General features: G+C 36.7%; 1 protein-coding gene across 4 annotated transcripts; it reads right to left on the bottom strand.

Annotated features, from left to right (window-relative positions):
• Positions 1–8,419: 8,419 nt before the first annotated feature.
• On the bottom strand, positions 8,420–16,016 carry LOC115958136. 4 transcript variants are annotated; one of them, XM_031076499.1, is made up of 5 exons: positions 15,705–16,016; positions 15,406–15,486; positions 14,399–14,860; positions 12,403–13,609; positions 8,420–11,924 (listed from the first exon to the last, which is right to left on the bottom strand). In XM_031076499.1, exons 3-5 carry the CDS (start codon positions 14,563–14,565, stop codon positions 8,859–8,861), a joined length of 4,440 nt encoding a protein of 1,479 aa, XP_030932359.1. In that variant the 5' UTR covers positions 14,566–14,860; positions 15,406–15,486; positions 15,705–16,016; the 3' UTR covers positions 8,420–8,858. The 4 variants fall into 4 exon arrangements, with proteins under 4 accessions (XP_030932359.1, XP_030932360.1, XP_030932358.1 ...); XM_031076500.1 differs by lacking the exon at positions 15,406–15,486 and having other exon boundaries at positions 15,656–16,016; XM_031076498.1 differs by lacking the exon at positions 15,406–15,486.
• Positions 16,017–16,885: the final 869 nt, after the last annotated feature.

Genomic DNA, 16,885 nt, shown 5'->3' with positions numbered 1-16,885 from the left:
ACATGGCGCCTCCGTGGCGGATAGAGTTCCTTTTCCCCAACCCTCGCCTCAAACATGATATACTAAGGGAGGAAACTGAAGGATTTGCACGCAGGTAAGGCAACTTTCTCTCCTATTTATTTAAAAAGATAAGGTGGTGGCATTTAATTCACGCAGCGTCCCAAGGAACGCTACAGACAAAATGTCTCCGGCTCGATTTCCTACGCCATCTGCAACCATGAGATTAAAGGAGTCTCGTGAAGGCGCACCTCGAACACTGGGACGCCAAAAAGTACCGCGTGACCAAAGACTACGGAAATACCTCTTAATTTGTGGGCCCAGTAAACTTGCGGCCCAGGCCCGTTTTGCATGGGGGCCCAGGGACAGAACCAAGGCATTGCATAGTCCTCGGACTCAAGCCTATGGGAAAACCAACTACCTGGATGAGGAAAACTAAGTTTTGGACAGAACCAAGGCCTTGCATGGTCCTCGGACCCAAGCCTATGGGGAAACCAAGTACAAAAAAGAAAAAATTACAAGTTTTGGACAGAACCAAGGCCTTGTATGGTCCTCGGACTCAAGCCTATGGGGAAACCAAGTAAAAAAAAAAGAAAGAAAAATTACAAGTTTTATAACTGCTCGGATGGGAAAAGTCCCCGGCTCAGATACTGTAAAATGTTAAGGCCAATAAAAGTGTTAAGATGATGGTGGGGCACTCCACTATTCGGTAGCCTAAGGGGGCTGTTCATTTTTGCGGGTGATATGTCTTCGAACGATTACTTCCTACACCGCATAAAGCATCCAGTTCTAATTTCGGCATTTTTTCGGGCAATTACCGTTATTCATAGGTACGCATTGCTAGTTCAAGCAATTCTATTAAAGTTGTGGTGACTTCTTTTTATTAGCAAGTATTTTGGCCTTAGTTGTCATCGATTCAAATGCTATATTATTGTGCTGAGTAGCGTTTGCAAATTTGTAAAAACATAGAGACAGAGCATGCGAAGTAAAATAACAACAATTTTTATTAATATGAAAAATTATTACAACGTACAAAGAGGGGCTCAAACAAGCCTATACAAAAGATGAGCTGCCGAAGCAACCCTAACATTCGCAGTACAGATAAGTAAACAGCCAGGTGTCTTTTAAACTCGTCTTCAAAGTCTCTCCAATTTCTGTCTCAGTATTGCTCATATCGAAAGAAGAACCTTCTTTGGAAAAAGATGAAGGAGAAGGAAGAAGAATTTGAAGGAGAAGGAAGAAGAAGATGGAGGAGATGAATGAAGAAGATGGAGGACATGAGTAAAGAAGGAGGAGAAGAAGAGAGAAGAGATGAAAAGAAAGAAAAAGGAGCAAAAGAGGGAGAAAGAAAAGCACCAGGATGGAACTGGTGCTGGGAAGACTAAGAAAGGGAGGCAAAATGAGGCGCCAGTGAACGAAGAGAGGAAGAAGCAGGAGCACTTAGTCCCTGCCTCGATCCTGACTCCCAACACACTAGAGCCATATTAGGTATGCTCATGAGAGCGCGGTTGGTACTGATGATGGGTGTTCTCGACTCAGTCACGCCGAAAGTTTGACGTGACGAGTCCCTGCTTCGGATTTTGGCTGAAAGGAAGGTAAGACGAATCTTAAGCCTCTGCCATCCTTGCCCTGACCGAGCCATTTCGAGCTTTATTAGAACATGACGCTTTGAGGAGGGGAAGAGCAAAACGGAAGGCATTAAATTCGTTCAGGTTTCCAAAAGAATCTGAAAACGAAAATGTGTCTGTTCCATTTCTCCGCCTCGTCAGACGAACCGTCGAATGTAAATGAGTCTCGTAAAGGGAAGTCATTAAAAGCGTGTTTTGAATAATCAAACGACGAGAACGCGTCAGGAGTAAAATCAAAAAACGCCTCGTAGATCAGTATATTTCTTGGACAGACGGAAAACCGTCAGCATTAATGAAGGGTCGAATTAAAGGAGCCATCATAAAAGCTCGGCATTACCAAAACCCCCTTTCCAACTAAGAGGTTGGACAGCCGGGTTTTGAGGGGCTATTGTGGGGCCCAAATGATTTATGAGCCAGGCCCATCTACCCGGGGAGAATCCAAAGGCCCAAGCCAAGAAGGGTTATGGCTCAAGCTCGACAAGATAGCATATGGATACCGCCGAGGGCAGTTCAGTCCTCGGCAGACCCAAAGTCCCCCCAGAAAGAGGGGTAAAAATGGTATAGGACTGAAACTTGGAAGAAATATCTAAAATATCCAGGGAAAGCTGCCCTTACTGCCATTCAATACTCTTAACCTGACATAGCCACGTTCTTTGGCTTTTACAACCACCCCCAACGACTTTGGGTATGGGCTGATGGGACAAATATCAGCCTTGGAAATGTTGACCCTATACGTGGACGAAGGACAGTGAACACAGGCGAGTATAAAAGGAAAAATCAGTAACCTAGAGAGGGGGCTGGGAAAAATGGCCAAAAACCAGAGCCTCCCAGCCCACCTCCAGGAGAAAGACTCCATGGGTGAAGATAACCTAGACACGCACGAATACCACGAAAAACCCACCGCCTGGCGATCAAGGCCTAACCTTTTAAACCCACGCTCTACAAATGATATTGTTTGGGCCTTTTTACGTGACGCGAACCCGATACTATTACGGTCCGTCGCGAATCGTGTCCTTACAAATAGAATTTCATAATTTATAGTAATAAATAAGAGAGAACACTAAAACATGCTATATTAATTAAGTAAGATGACCACGATGCACCCTTGACACGATGGTTACTCTATAAATATAAGTGCTTGTAGGGTGTGGGGAGTAATGACCGGAGTTCAAGTCTCCAGAAGTGAGTTTTACATACATATATACTTAGATTAGACTAGAAAAAAAAATTTCTTGTATAATTTTTTTTTTTTAATTTAACTAAGATGGTGTTTTTTGAATTGTTAAATTGCTTAGAGATCTACATTAGATAACATGCGTAACTTTTGTAAAATTACACTAGGGGTACATTTGATACACTAAATGGAGATTACGATATGAATTGTAATCTTTATTACTTGTAATAAAGTGTGTTGTAATGTAATAACTAAACATATTCATTAGTTTGGTTGTGAGTTATAATATTAGAATGAAACTTAACATTTATTTTAGAAAATATCTTACTCATACAATTATATCTCCTTAAAAATTGTTATTTTTAAATTTAAGAGAGATATGTGTTATTTTTTATGATTTTTATTTTTATAATTGTTAGATGTATATAGAAAGTTTGTTTATTTGGAAATATATTAAGTTTTGAAATTATTGCACTTACTAAGGAATAGCTAATACAAAATTTTAAAGAAAAATAGTTATTCCTCATTTTGAAGAATAACTATTCATAAGGAATGACTATTCTCTATAATAAAAATATAAACAAACTAAAAAATAACTAAACCATAGGAATAACTATTACACTACAGCGCCTATTACAGTCTACCAAACATGCCCTAGGTATATTCTTGATTGTGTGTTATTAATTTTTTTTTTCTTTTGTTGGACCTTGTTTCTAAGGTAGCAAAAGTAACTAAATTTGTGCAAGAATGTTATGTTTGTAATCAATTTTTTATCATATAAATATTTGAAAATTGTTATCAAAATTTCATTATTATACTAATAATTAATGAATCACTTAAAATAATTAATATAAAAATATATATATTACCATATAAATCTTAGAAAACTGATAACAAAATTTTATTATACTTAAATAATTAATGAACTACTTAAAATAATTAATATAAAGAAATATTTCTTTATCATATTAATTATATTTATTGAATAAGATTGTAATTTTAGACTACAACTAATTTTGTAGTTAAAATTTATAAAAAAAGAGAAAAAAAAAAACAGCGGTCGTTTTGGGGTGTTTGTTTGTTTAAACTTTCAACTTTCAACCTTCAAGAATTAGAAAACACGCACGTGCAAATTATGAAGATAGAAAACGACTGCCGTTGACTACGACCAAGATGTTGGTAATGGACCTAATGGTATTGTCGTGGTTGTTGTTGTGGTGGTCCATGAAAAATGTTTAGGCTTTTAACCCACTACCAGAAGGACTGGTTGGTTTAGTTTTCTTAATGGTGCTAATTGGGCTCCGACTTTCTATTATTAGGGCCTGTGGATGCTCTCCAATTAAACTGTCTTTATCTTATGGGCTACTTAGTACAAACTTTCAAATACAAATTGACCGTTGTTGGGACCCATAGCCTACAATTTAGGACACGGTTATCTTATTCCTAGCTAGCTATACATGCAAATGCAATGAACGTACATGAACCTCTTCTTTCTTTTTCTTTATTCGAAATACATGCAATGAACCTACCTGGGTCCTGCCATCCTGGGGATCAATCAGATTCAGAAGGAACATGAAAACCTGGCTAACAATCACAAAGTCAAAAAACTACTAAATGTAGCTCATTGTTGATATATAGCACCACTCATTTTCTCTACAACAAATACAAAAACCACCATTGAGTTTTGAGTTAAGACTACTGCATGCTACTAAGATTTTTTTTAAATATTCATTAATCATTATACTCCTTATGCACAACCAATACTTCATACTATTTGAAAGTTCCTGCTACCTATTATAATTAAGTATGGTTATAAAATAAGACGAATCGAATCGAGCATTAAAAATTTAGACTTATCCATTCAATTTATATAATAATAAAAAATACTACATGTTAAAGAAAAAAAATTATCCAAATTTATAGTCTTTAGGGATGTATTTAAATCCAACATTGTTCACTATTGGTTACAATATACATGAGTGAGTCAGTGACTAATACAACTTAGTACCAAAGAAGTCGTTATACAACTATTAATTTTGCTTTAGGATCTTCTCAAGAAAAGAAAGAAAGAAAGACTTTGCTTTTGGTTTCTCCTAGAATATTAACACTTCCCCAATGTTCAGAACATCTGCCTTGAATTCATATAGGTAAAATAATTTTCTTTTCCCACTATAAAAAGTTTCAAATTCAGAGAATATTGGATGTTTTGCAACCAGTGGTACGTACATATTGTTGTGGACACGGAAATATGCCAAATAAAATGTAATTTGTACGCATAATCTTTCCTAGGGGCAGAAGGGAAGAAATGGGAGGGGAATATGGCTGTAAATAAACTGAATTATTTATAAAAAATTTGGACTCTACTATGAGAGAATCATGTTTATGTTTGTTTATTTAACAAATGAGCCAAATTAAAGTTTAAATTAGGCTAAATTATTAAACAAGCCTAGCTTAAACATAATAATGTATTCATGAACAAACTAGCGAGTATGGGGCTTGATTAAAGTTTGTATAATATTATATATTTATGTGTATAAATGTCTAAAACATACTTATATAGGCTTGAGATTAAATTATGTAGTTTTGTAAATAAGTTATAAGATATCAAATTATTATTTGTAATTTTTTGATAATATAAATAGTCTATTTTGTAATAAAATTATATATATAATTTTACCAATACATTTTATTAAGTTTATAAACAAAAATAATTCTATCTAATTAATTCAAAAATTATAATTTCAACTATAATTTAGTTATTAATTATTAACACATATTTGTGAAAGGGTAAAAAAAAATTAGTCTTAGCATTTATTATACACTAGTGTGTAGCCCCGTGTATATGCACATGTACAATTGAAAATAATCATAATTATACAATTCAAATTATACATTTTTTTTTAGAAGATGTTCAAATTATACATGATATTAGCTTACACTTTTTATAAACCATAAATTTATAAACTCAACCTACCTGAGAGAATGTTGTATTGTCAAGAGTTCTCCACTTCCACAATTTAAAGAAAAAAAAAAAGAGTTGTGTTCACAAATAAAAACATTTCACACGTTTAAATTTCTAGTTCAAAAGATATAACAATGACTTGGGAGTATGGTGTTCAAATTTTGCATGGTAGGGAATTGGGATTCGGAGAATTCCAATATCGAAAAGATACAATGCTTTACCTACCCAGTGCAGTAGTACCCAATAGTCACTACATTCTACAGCTACTATGACTCTTGAGACTTGAGTGTTGGTAAATTCAGAGAGGTAATGCGTAATGGTAATTAGGTGATCTGGAAAGGAAGAATCTTGAATTCTGGCTATGAATTAGCGTAAAAAGCACAGATCAATTGAGTATTGATGATAGGATTGATGATAAGACCCCAACAGCAACACATATATATTGTTTATCCAAATCTCCTTCTCTTTATTTATTCCCGGTTTTAGAAAAGTTGTACTAAAATGTTTAATTATATATATACATGTATGGAATGGTGGAGCAGTTTTTGCCATTATGTTAAAAGGGACCAATTTTCCATTCATGTGAGGGGATCGATGTTATAGCTATATACATACATATATATATATATATATATATATATAAAGTGACTAAAATTATATTATTATTATTATTATTATTATTATTATGGGGGGAGCTAGGTCTGTCTGTACACTTTAGTATTATAGCAAGTGTAACTAATTAAGGGACTGGTCAATGTAATCATAATTATTATAAGAGGCTTATTATGATATGAGAGAGAACAAATACTTCTTCCCCACTTTTTTCATTACAAGTAAAAAACTTTTGAAAGGGTCCAAAGAATAAAGTGAAGAAGAGAGAAGAAAGGACAAGAGGTGGCCCACATTTGCACAATTAATTAGAGAATTCGTTTTTGTAAAATTTAAATAAATAAATAAGTAAAAAAAGAGTGCTTTGAATTTGAAGTGTCCAGCTTTCACCATGCAAAATGTACATCCCCCCACGTTCCATCCATTTTGCCTAATTCTTTCTTTATTTATTATTTAACAAATAAATAATAAATAAATAAAATTTGCTTTAATTATGGTTATTAAGAAAGTTTGTTTTTATAATCAAGCAATAATTAGAGTAGACTAGAGAGCGCATGCAGCAAAATAGGGAGTGGCAGTAGTAGTATAGTTAATCAAAAAGATATTGCCTTTGCCAACCTAACTGCCATTTTGTATTTCTTTTTGTTGTTTTTTCTATTTGTTTTATTTTGTTTTGTTTTGTACCTAAGCTTCTTTTTGAGTACTCTTTGTCTTTGACCATTCTTTATCTCTCTCTCTCTCTCTCTCTCATATCACTGCTTTCTTTAACGGCTATATAATATATATGATATCTCATGGTCAGCCAGACGTCCATGCATGCTACCTTCTGATGAGTTCTGAACACACACGCATATATATGTATATATATGGCTAGCCTTTCTTCTTCTTCTTCTTCTTCTTCTTTGCATTCTAAGATCCAACCAAATCGATCATTCACAAATAAACGAGTACAAAAAGAAAAAAACTCTGGTAGAAGTAAAAACTACAGAGAAACTCTTCAACGAGTTTTGGGTTCCTAATGGGGTCCTTCTTCCCGATGCATTTGTCTTTGCAGACCCCACATTACATTCTCGGTCTGCACTATATATACACACACATATATTATGGTGGAGCCTCTCATATATGATATTTCTCTCAGCACAAATAACGAGACACATAAAATATCAAAGAAAACTAACAAGAAGAAGAAGAAGAAGAAAAAAAAAAAGAAAAAAAAAGATCATTATAGACTATATATGGCAGTCCATTATGACTGTACGTGCATAATCTGCATGTATTTATATATATGGCTCACGAATTTATCTACTCCCTTCAATTGTGAACGTTGTATATATTTTCTTCTTTCTTTCATTTTTCATTTTTCATTTTCTTTTCTTACTAAATATATATAGTTACATATTTTGTTTTGACTGCATGATGTTAATTATATATAGCATGATCTTATGTGTGAATAAAATAGCATGCCCAAAAGCTAATTATATAAATTTATATAACATGATCTTATGTGTATATCTAAACTAAAGCACCAGCTGCTTGTACTAGAAATACAATCATCCTTGTCACTAATCAGTACTGTCGAGAACCATGCATGACACTGACCCTTGTTTGTGAAAGTGCTATATCATCACCGATCACTAGAGCCAGATCACTAGACCCATTAATCCATTTATTCTAGGAAACAGCTAGCTACCAAGGTGATTTCAACAACACAACTAAAACACTGATACACCCCACTAACACAAGCTGAATTAAAACAACTGTAAATCTGACATGTTAAAGAACTAAAGATATCAGCATTCTTCTCATCAACTTGATATTAATTTAGGTTTACCAAGATGAGAGGTCAGAATTAACTTCCACATTCAGAATCTTTCTTATGTGTTGTTAACCCCCATCATTCTAGTTGAATTTTACTGCTTTGTTATGTGAACAAATACAAAGAAAAAGATTCTGAATTGCCTCTAACATCCAAAGGTAAATATTTGTAGATGATGATTGATTTTGAAGACCAATAAAAGTATTGCTATAAAATTAGAAGGTTAGAACACATTAAAGAGAAAGAAGCAGCTCTAACAAAATAAAATTAACAAAAAACAGACATAATACATTTCCTCAAAAGGAACGCTCAACTCCATTGACTTCAAGCTAAGGTTCCTTGTCAACTATTATTCATGGATTGCTTATACATTTTCTAGTCTCTGGGTAGCTTTAAGATTTGCCTAAGCAAGAAGCCTCATAAGCTGTGTAATATTTGGACCTGACACACAGTACACTAAAATATATACGAACTCAAGCTGAGAGATTTCAACAGCTAAACTTGTGCAGGTACCATCCTTGATTTGATCAACCACCTTTATTTTTGTTATCCCCAAAAGTTTCAGCCAATCAGTAATCTATGAGCAGCTCAAGATTTCATTATAAGATTGAAGCAAAACCTGCTATCATGACCAGGTATGAAAATGCCCCACCACAAACAAAAAATCGCCAACTATGACAAGCTTGGAGAATTATATAGTGCAGACCTCAGATGACCCGTTGAAGGAGATGCAGAAAAAAAAGGGCCTCGTTGCAGCACCCCAGAACCTTCTGAAGTACAACTCCACCTAGCAGGACTTGCATTAGCTCCTCTGGAGGGGATTGCATGAGAGGTGGCATTATGCACCACTGGTAATTCATTGAGAAGAGAAGGGTCCTGCGACTGATAATAAGAGAATGGATTCGGATGCCTTAAGTTATAGTTTGGAACCACTGGAATTGCAATGCCTGCAGATGAAGTAACCTGCCTTTCCCTCAACCCTCCAGGATACTTGGAGACATCAGTGGCCAAATCGGCTTCACTATCCGGAATGTCATCAAGGATGATAATTTCTTTATTGGCATTGGCAACAGAATGGGCAATCATCTGCTGGCAGTGATCAGGAGGAACTGTTATAAATTTCTCTATATTGTATGTGGATGCTCCAACTGGTCTGCTCTTGGATTTATTTTGTTGAGCTGCTGCCACGGTACTGTGATGACCTTTATACTCATGAGGCTCCATGGAAGCAATGAAACCACCATCCTTACAGTGGTCCGGAAACAAGCCTGCTGGTCCTCGTGCAAACGTTTGTGGTGTTTTCAGCGTAGTCTGGCTTCTAAAACTGTTTGGCAACCTTCCATCAAAACATTGCCCCGCCAAATTATGTGGATCCTGACCTACTTGAGGGACCATATGATGATAGGAATGGTAGACCTGATTTTGCATATTTACAGGAGAGACATCAGAAAATGTTGGAAACCTTGAGGTTAGATGATTGATTTGGGAATGTGGTTGGGCCTGACCAAGTGGCACCGATGCATCTTCATCTTTGTTGACCACCATCAAATTCTTCCCCATGAGCCTGAGTACAGGATTAGAAGCAGATGTACATGGAGAATCACAACTTCCACGACCTGGAAACTTCACTCCTGCATCTGGGGAACCCTTCAAAGGAAGGGGACCTGCAGAGGATTTTGTGATGGGGGGAACAATCTTTTCAGATTTTGAACTTGCACAACTGTTCAGAGAAAACATTTCAGACCTTGCATCTGAATTTCCAGGTCTTGTGTTCATATTGCAACCCATTTGCTTTCCCATGGTGGGTGTTGTCACGGAAACTATGGCCCTTCGTTTTAATAATTGTGAATCTTGAAAATTTAAAGCAATACCTTGAGAAGTTCTCTCCTTCCTTTGGCAACAGCATGGCTCATCACCTTTGATACTGAGAGGTCCCTTTTCAATAGAAATCTTATTTACTTTACAATTCTCCCCATCAAAAGTAACCCTTTCTACTCCTGCACTGTTTGTCCGTCGAACTACTGCAGCACTTTCTACTGAAGGCTCAATGCCAGCACCGGAGAAGCCTGACCTTATCTTGTCTTGAACTGATTGAGGTCCTACAGATGATAACGGTTCACAATACTTCTGATCATATTCAGCCATTGTGGGATTGGAGATGGTTGATGTTGCAGAAATAGGAGAATCTGATGAATCCCCATCAATGAAATCATGCTGATCTTGAGAAGATTGAACCCGGCTTGTGGTTAATGATGAGTTCCCTTGAAGATCTTCTGAGCCCATATCCCCTCCAGGACTTGGCAAAAATGATCCTGGTGGCCCTGGAATGGGAATTGGATCTACCTCTACGAAAAAGTTTGCCTGCCCAATTTCAGAATCCATTTCCTCCCCAATATGAACATTTTTCCCAATCAAGCCATTTCCCACTTCAGCACTACAATATATCTCCTGTCCATCAATAAAATTTGGATCTGTTGGACATGTTGATGCTTCAGCTGCACACAAGGGACCTTTATAATGATCAATAGATCGGACAGAGGACCGGCTCTCAGAACAATTTCCCAGCTTATGTTGTAGTTCAGAATCCACAGATTTACACAAACTTGTAACATTCTCCCCAATGGTGTCATTGGTAGCTGGTTCCATGACAACATCCTGCCCGTGGACCCAAACCTGCTTTTGAGCAAATTCTGAGCCATCATCATCTTTGTCCAGAAAATCATCCCCAGCTCTATCAGAAGAATCCATGTTTTCATCCTCATCATATCCATGACATTGAGGAGCTAACTGTGAACTCTTCAAAGCCATAGCTTCCTCCCTTTGAGATATACTTAGTGCTCTATCTTGTTTGATTTTTAGTACAGTGCTACTACCAATAGACATTTTGTAAGATGTCTCCTCTCTTCCAGACTGATTTTCAATTTGATTGTGCATCAAATCATATTGCTGATCGGCTTGATCAGAATACCAGGCCGCAAACTCTTCATCTATTTCTGGCATCAACTGCGCTTGAGAATTCCTAAGAATGGAACACTTCTTGATCACATCTGGTCTGGATTCAGTCACAGATGATCCACTTCTGAAAGCCAACACAGTTTTCCTTAACGAAGAGACTTTCATGGCTTTTGATGATAGGGAATGAAAACTCCTCGATGAATTTGTGCTAGCATCAGGAGGAGCATCAGAATTCTGATTTGGTCCTGCAGCAATATCATCCAACTTGCTGCTCAACAAACATACACAATTTCCTGTAGACTTTGGACGTGTCAACATACAACCTTCACAAACAGAATTGCTGTCTTTGCTCAACTGGTTGACATTTCTCTTCATTGGTGGAAGGGAACTCTCAAGATTGTCACTGCTCCTGGCTCCAAACAAGGGACTTCCCACTCTTTTTCTCCCAGGAGATCGCTCCTTGTCACTAACTCGGGCTTCACAAAATGGGTTCTTCATTCTCTCAGTGTTTTCGGGAGAAGAAATTGGATTTTGTGACATGTTTGAAGGTTTAGAGACCTGACTTCTCTCCGCAGGAGAAGCGCGAAAACAAAATTGATCACTCTCAATTGGAGGTTGATGATCGTCTTTTCTATTGATCTTTTTTGCAACTACAGTTCTTTTGGAGCACACCCATTGTCTTACATGTCCAGAATCATTAGGTTTAAATTGCTTCTGTATTTGATGTTCATTCTTCTCGCACCTTTCTTCCTCTCCATGATAAACTCCTTGATCCCCATAAATCTGTTAAACAACAATTCAAAAACCAGATACAGCTGAATGCTAAGGCTTCAAATAATGCAACAAAAAGATGACAACAACTTGTAATAGAAGTGGAAAATGAATTACAGGAATTATTTTCTAAAAAAGAGTGGCTTAAGGAGAAAAAAAAAAAGGTTCAAGTACTTTTTATTGCTATAGGATTTAGTTCACCTAAAAGAAAAGCACCAAGCATATTGACCCAAGCCTATAGAGAAGAATGTAATATAGTTTTTAGTCATGTAGCATGTGTAGCCTTTTTTATGGCATCAAAACATAAAATACAAATCAGTTGGTGAGATATACACTCAAACTTGTAATTTACATTCTGAGGCATACCACTGGGTGTAGATATTTCTTTTTAGTCTCCAAAGTGAATAAAAGCAGTCAATGAAGATATGCAAAAGTAACTCAGGAAGAAAGGGGAAAAATACTTATATACAGAAAGTAAAGAGTGGTGTACCTGAGTAGAATGGCTCTTGTGAGAGAAATTTTTTTTGCTTTGAGTAGCAAGTTTAAGATACTTGTGATGTTTGTTTCCCCGACGCTTTTTCTTTTTGGATGGAAGGAATTTGGTTCCTTTGCCTCCTTTAGGAGGTTTCCTTGGTCCAAGATCCTCCACCACTTTAGACACAGATGGTGCATCATTAAACTTGGATAAAATCCTAAGTTTGGTGCCATTGGAATCAATATAGACTGCACCTACATCACCAGCATCTGGTGCATTAACCGGCAACATTCTTTGCTTTCTCCCTTCAGCAGGCATATCAGACTTGTCATTATCCCGAGTAGGCAAGGTTGCAACTGTGGCCCAGTTCGTACCATTTCTTCTATCAAGCTCTTCTAGCGTGCAACTTGCAGCCGTAGTGTAGATATCCACCATTAATTTTGTCTTTCTCGGCTTAATCCTATGCCTGGTTAGTTTAGGATCAGCCATCCACTTGGGAGTTGACTCCACAGAAAGGCATTGATCAATGTGAGCATTCAAGGTGGTGTTGGAAGATGATGAGAAAATTTTGCAAACAGGGCATATCTTTGAAGCCATTGTTAATTCTGACACAGTAGTACAATTTGAAGTGATGTCTTCAGTGGAGCTACGATCAGAGTTGGCACCAAATTTCACAACCAATCTGCACTTCTTACCAGAGGATCTAATTGTGCTTTCAGTCTTGTGGGGTGGAGGAACAAGACCTGCAGCTTCTTCAACTTCAACTGAGGCTTCAGGCAAAGTATGATCAGTTTCTAAGGATGAGATAGATGGCCTATTAGTGGGAAGTGACTCTATATCATCAGATTGAGAAACACTTGTAGTTGTGGATGGGAAATCATTTTCTCCTTCAAACCTACATGAAGTTGTCTCTATGCAATCTTCTTCTGCTGGCTTCTGGTTCAATTGGGTGTTTTTGGACAAGTCTAATAAAACTGCATCATCATCATCATCATTAGGCCCAGCTGGCTCTCCATCAAAATTGCTTAAGTTTTTATCTTTATTCTCAACTGTACAACTTTCAACCGTACATCTCTTAAAGGATTGATTCCTCACTTTATCAAGAGCCTGAAATGGTGGCAGCACATCCTTCACGCCATGTTTCAAGCAAAGTTGCAGGTTTTCAGAAGAAAAGGGCCAACTGGTCTCGATATCCTTGTTTCGAGCCTTAAAAACATAATCTCTGCATGTGTACAATACCATTATTTTTTGTTAATCGTTTAGTGACGTGTAATAAGTAATCAAGTTACTCTAAAAGTCTCAGAAGCTCAAAGAATCGATACCACAGGTATACGTGTCTAACTAGCTAGGGACAGAAACCAATGGAAAATGAAACACTTTTACACCCTTATGTTATATATTGTATGTTAACTCAAGAAAGAGAATCATGGACCATTATGAACAGTGAAATCTTGAATAAACGGCCAAGAATTGCCCAAAGTGATGAAGGAGATTCCATGATCTAGTGAGCACAAGAAAACTCTCAAGCTTGCAGCTTGATATGCTTAGAAGGAACAAGTACAGATTGCAAGTAGGGTACCAAGTATCAACAATATCTTAGGCAGGCAAAAGAGACATGAAATCACCAGCAACATCAAGCAAGAAAAGGGACTAAATATGTAGTAAATAACTCAATTTAATTAGGCGGATAAAAGTTTAGGGATGAGCCATGAAGAGGCGTAAAAGTCTGGTGGAATTAAAAGTCTTTGAACAAGTTCATTAACCAAAGCAAAGCAAAATTGCCACCAAAGATCAAAAATAGAGACAAGACGGATATTATGAGTTAGGGCCCATGTTGGACTGAACTAGAAGCAACTTGTAAACTCTGGATCTGACTCAACAAAGCTCTTAGTCTTAAGATGGGAAAACTTTTGAGAGATCACCACTAAAGATAGGAAACGAAGCAGTTGAGAGAGAGAGAGAGAGAGCAGTGACAAAAACAATCAAAGCAGAAAAAGAAGAGAGAGATTACCTTATGGAGAATTTGGGAAGTGGGGTTTCAGCTAGTAGGGCTGGCTTGGACAGATCTACCTCTGGCAAGGCAAGCTTATGAGAAGCCCTCTCATCATTACTAGTATTCAGTTGTGGAATATCACAAGAGCATGAGGGATCTGGTGGAAGTTTTGCAATGGATAACATCTGATGAAAAGCTTCTCTCTTCTTGTGCTGTTTCTCCAACAGTCACAAGCTCTACAATCTCTACCTCTGGCCTTATCTTTAACTTAGACTTCAGCATATATAACAACAATAGCCCTTTATTTCTCTCTCTCTCTCTCTCTCCTTTTTTTTTTTTCACTTTCTCACTAACTCCTTACACTCCAAACCCCACCACAAAGCCACCAACACAAAGCAGCAGAAGCAGCAGCAACACCACCACCAACTGTAAGTGTTGAGATCAAACAACCCCACTTGAATCTTTTTCATCCATCTGAGCCTGCAAGAGAAATAATAGAGAAAGAGCATAAGTTTGAGTTTGAGGAATGACCCAGAAGAACAAGGCAGACTGGGAGGTTCTAGACCCCTCCAGAACGTTATTTTATGTGATGGGAATGAGTGAATTTGAAGCATCCAAGTTGATTCACCAAAATTTGTGGAAACCCAAGTGATCAAGCAAAGAACAGAATATAAGACCACAAAGCAAAGATATGATGTTCAACTCCAAAGTCATCCAGTGTTATTTTATGTGGAAAAGACCCAGAAACAAAGTTCTCAAAATTGAATCTTTTAGACTCTACAATCTACTATAGCACACTTGAACAATCAAGTAAATCCTTTTAAGCAAGAGATCATATGATATAACATAAGAGATTTAAAAGTTTAATCAAAGAAGATATCCCACAAACACAGTGAGAAAAGTAAAAGGGAATATGGAACTCAAACTCAAAATCTGAAGCAGCATAGAGAGAGATTTATGAAGTATTAAATAAGAAATCCCAAATCTTTGGTCGTCTAAGCGTGTAAATGAACAGTGAAACTGACCCTATGCAAAGATATCCAGTGTAAAACCAAGACCGCAAAACCAGATTCATTTTCTCTTTTCTTCTCAGTGACTACATGAATCTGTCAAAGTAATGAAGCCACTTAGAAATCATAGACACAAAAAACAGATCATGAAATCACACAGAAACTTTGGTATTCAAGCTGAAAAAAGAAGAAGGAAAACCCAGAAACCAAATCTAAAAGATAACAGCAAAGGAAACAACTTTAGTAACAAAAGAGAAGAACAGACCCAGGAAATGAAAGAAAATCCAAAGCAGATTGCACATATGTAAACAGACCTCGTGGTTTTGAAGCTGTTTTCTGAGATTGGATGTTGTTTTTGACAGAAAATGGGAGAGAAATGAAGTCCTAGAAGACTAATAAACAACCAAAAGAATGGAGAGAGAGAGAGCGAGAGAGAGAAACAGCACCACCCACTCACACATCAAAAGGGCATCAGGTTCTTTCTCACTCCACCAAAAAGCAAGTTTGTACCATTAATCACCACGATTCACCCCCCATCTGTGAATATGCGATGAGAGACTTGAAGAAAGAAAGAGAAAGTAAGAGAGAGAGAGAGAGAAAGAGACAGAGAGGAGAGAGAGTCTGTGTGTGTGTGTTTGTATTTGCGTTTGTGTGTGTTTTTCTTTTTCTTATTTATTACAAAAATACATTAATACAAAAGCTGTCCTATCCTATACCTACCCTACAAGCCCATATTTTCTTCCATTCTTTATTCTTGATTTTTTTTCATGGGTAGTGATTGTGAGAGGCTGTGAGAGAAAGAGAGAGAGAGGGTGGCCTTTTGCCTTTGCCTTAAATGTCGGTTTTAGGTCCTTACTTTGTTATGAATTCCAAACTCTGTTGCCCATGTCATTTTGTTTACTACACGACAAAAACTCTCTCTCTCTGTTGACATTTATCACCACCAAGGAAAATCAAATTTTACCATCCCAATTCCAATTCCAACCCCAACCTAAATACTTTTTTAATGTTAAGATTTGATTAACGTTAGAAAGAAAGTATTCTCTGATGCTTGTTGCTTGATAAAAGCAACTGGAGCTACTGTGAGATTTTCCTGAGATGAGTTGAATGATAAGCTTTTCCTTTCCCTGAGTTGAGTTGATTGATGAGCTTTTTACCTGAGAGTTGTTGTTGATGATAAAGCTACGTACATTACAGGCCACAACTTTTCTCTTCCTGGTGTGTTTATAATTATTATAGGTAATCTTTATTAGTTATTGTAATTTAAATAATTATTCTTAATTCCCTTTTAGTTCGATGCTATCAAATGTCTTTAACTATGAAGTGAAACTTATTAGTTATTTACTGCTCAAATGTTTCTGGTTTTTAGTTGAATGAAATCCCCTTTTCACTCCTATCAAAAAAAAAAAAAAAAATCCCCTTTTCACCAAAAACTTATTAGTTATATCTTTTGGAATTCCAATCCCGGTTTGAGATATTTTTTAACTCCCTTATA

The sequence above is a fragment of the Quercus lobata genome, chromosome 8, assembly GCF_001633185.2.
Source record: "Quercus lobata isolate SW786 chromosome 8, ValleyOak3.0 Primary Assembly, whole genome shotgun sequence".
Classification (NCBI taxonomy): Eukaryota; Viridiplantae; Streptophyta; class Magnoliopsida; order Fagales; family Fagaceae; genus Quercus; species Quercus lobata.
Note: the sequence above shows the minus strand (reverse complement) of the source record. Positions and strands in the feature narration are given on the sequence as shown.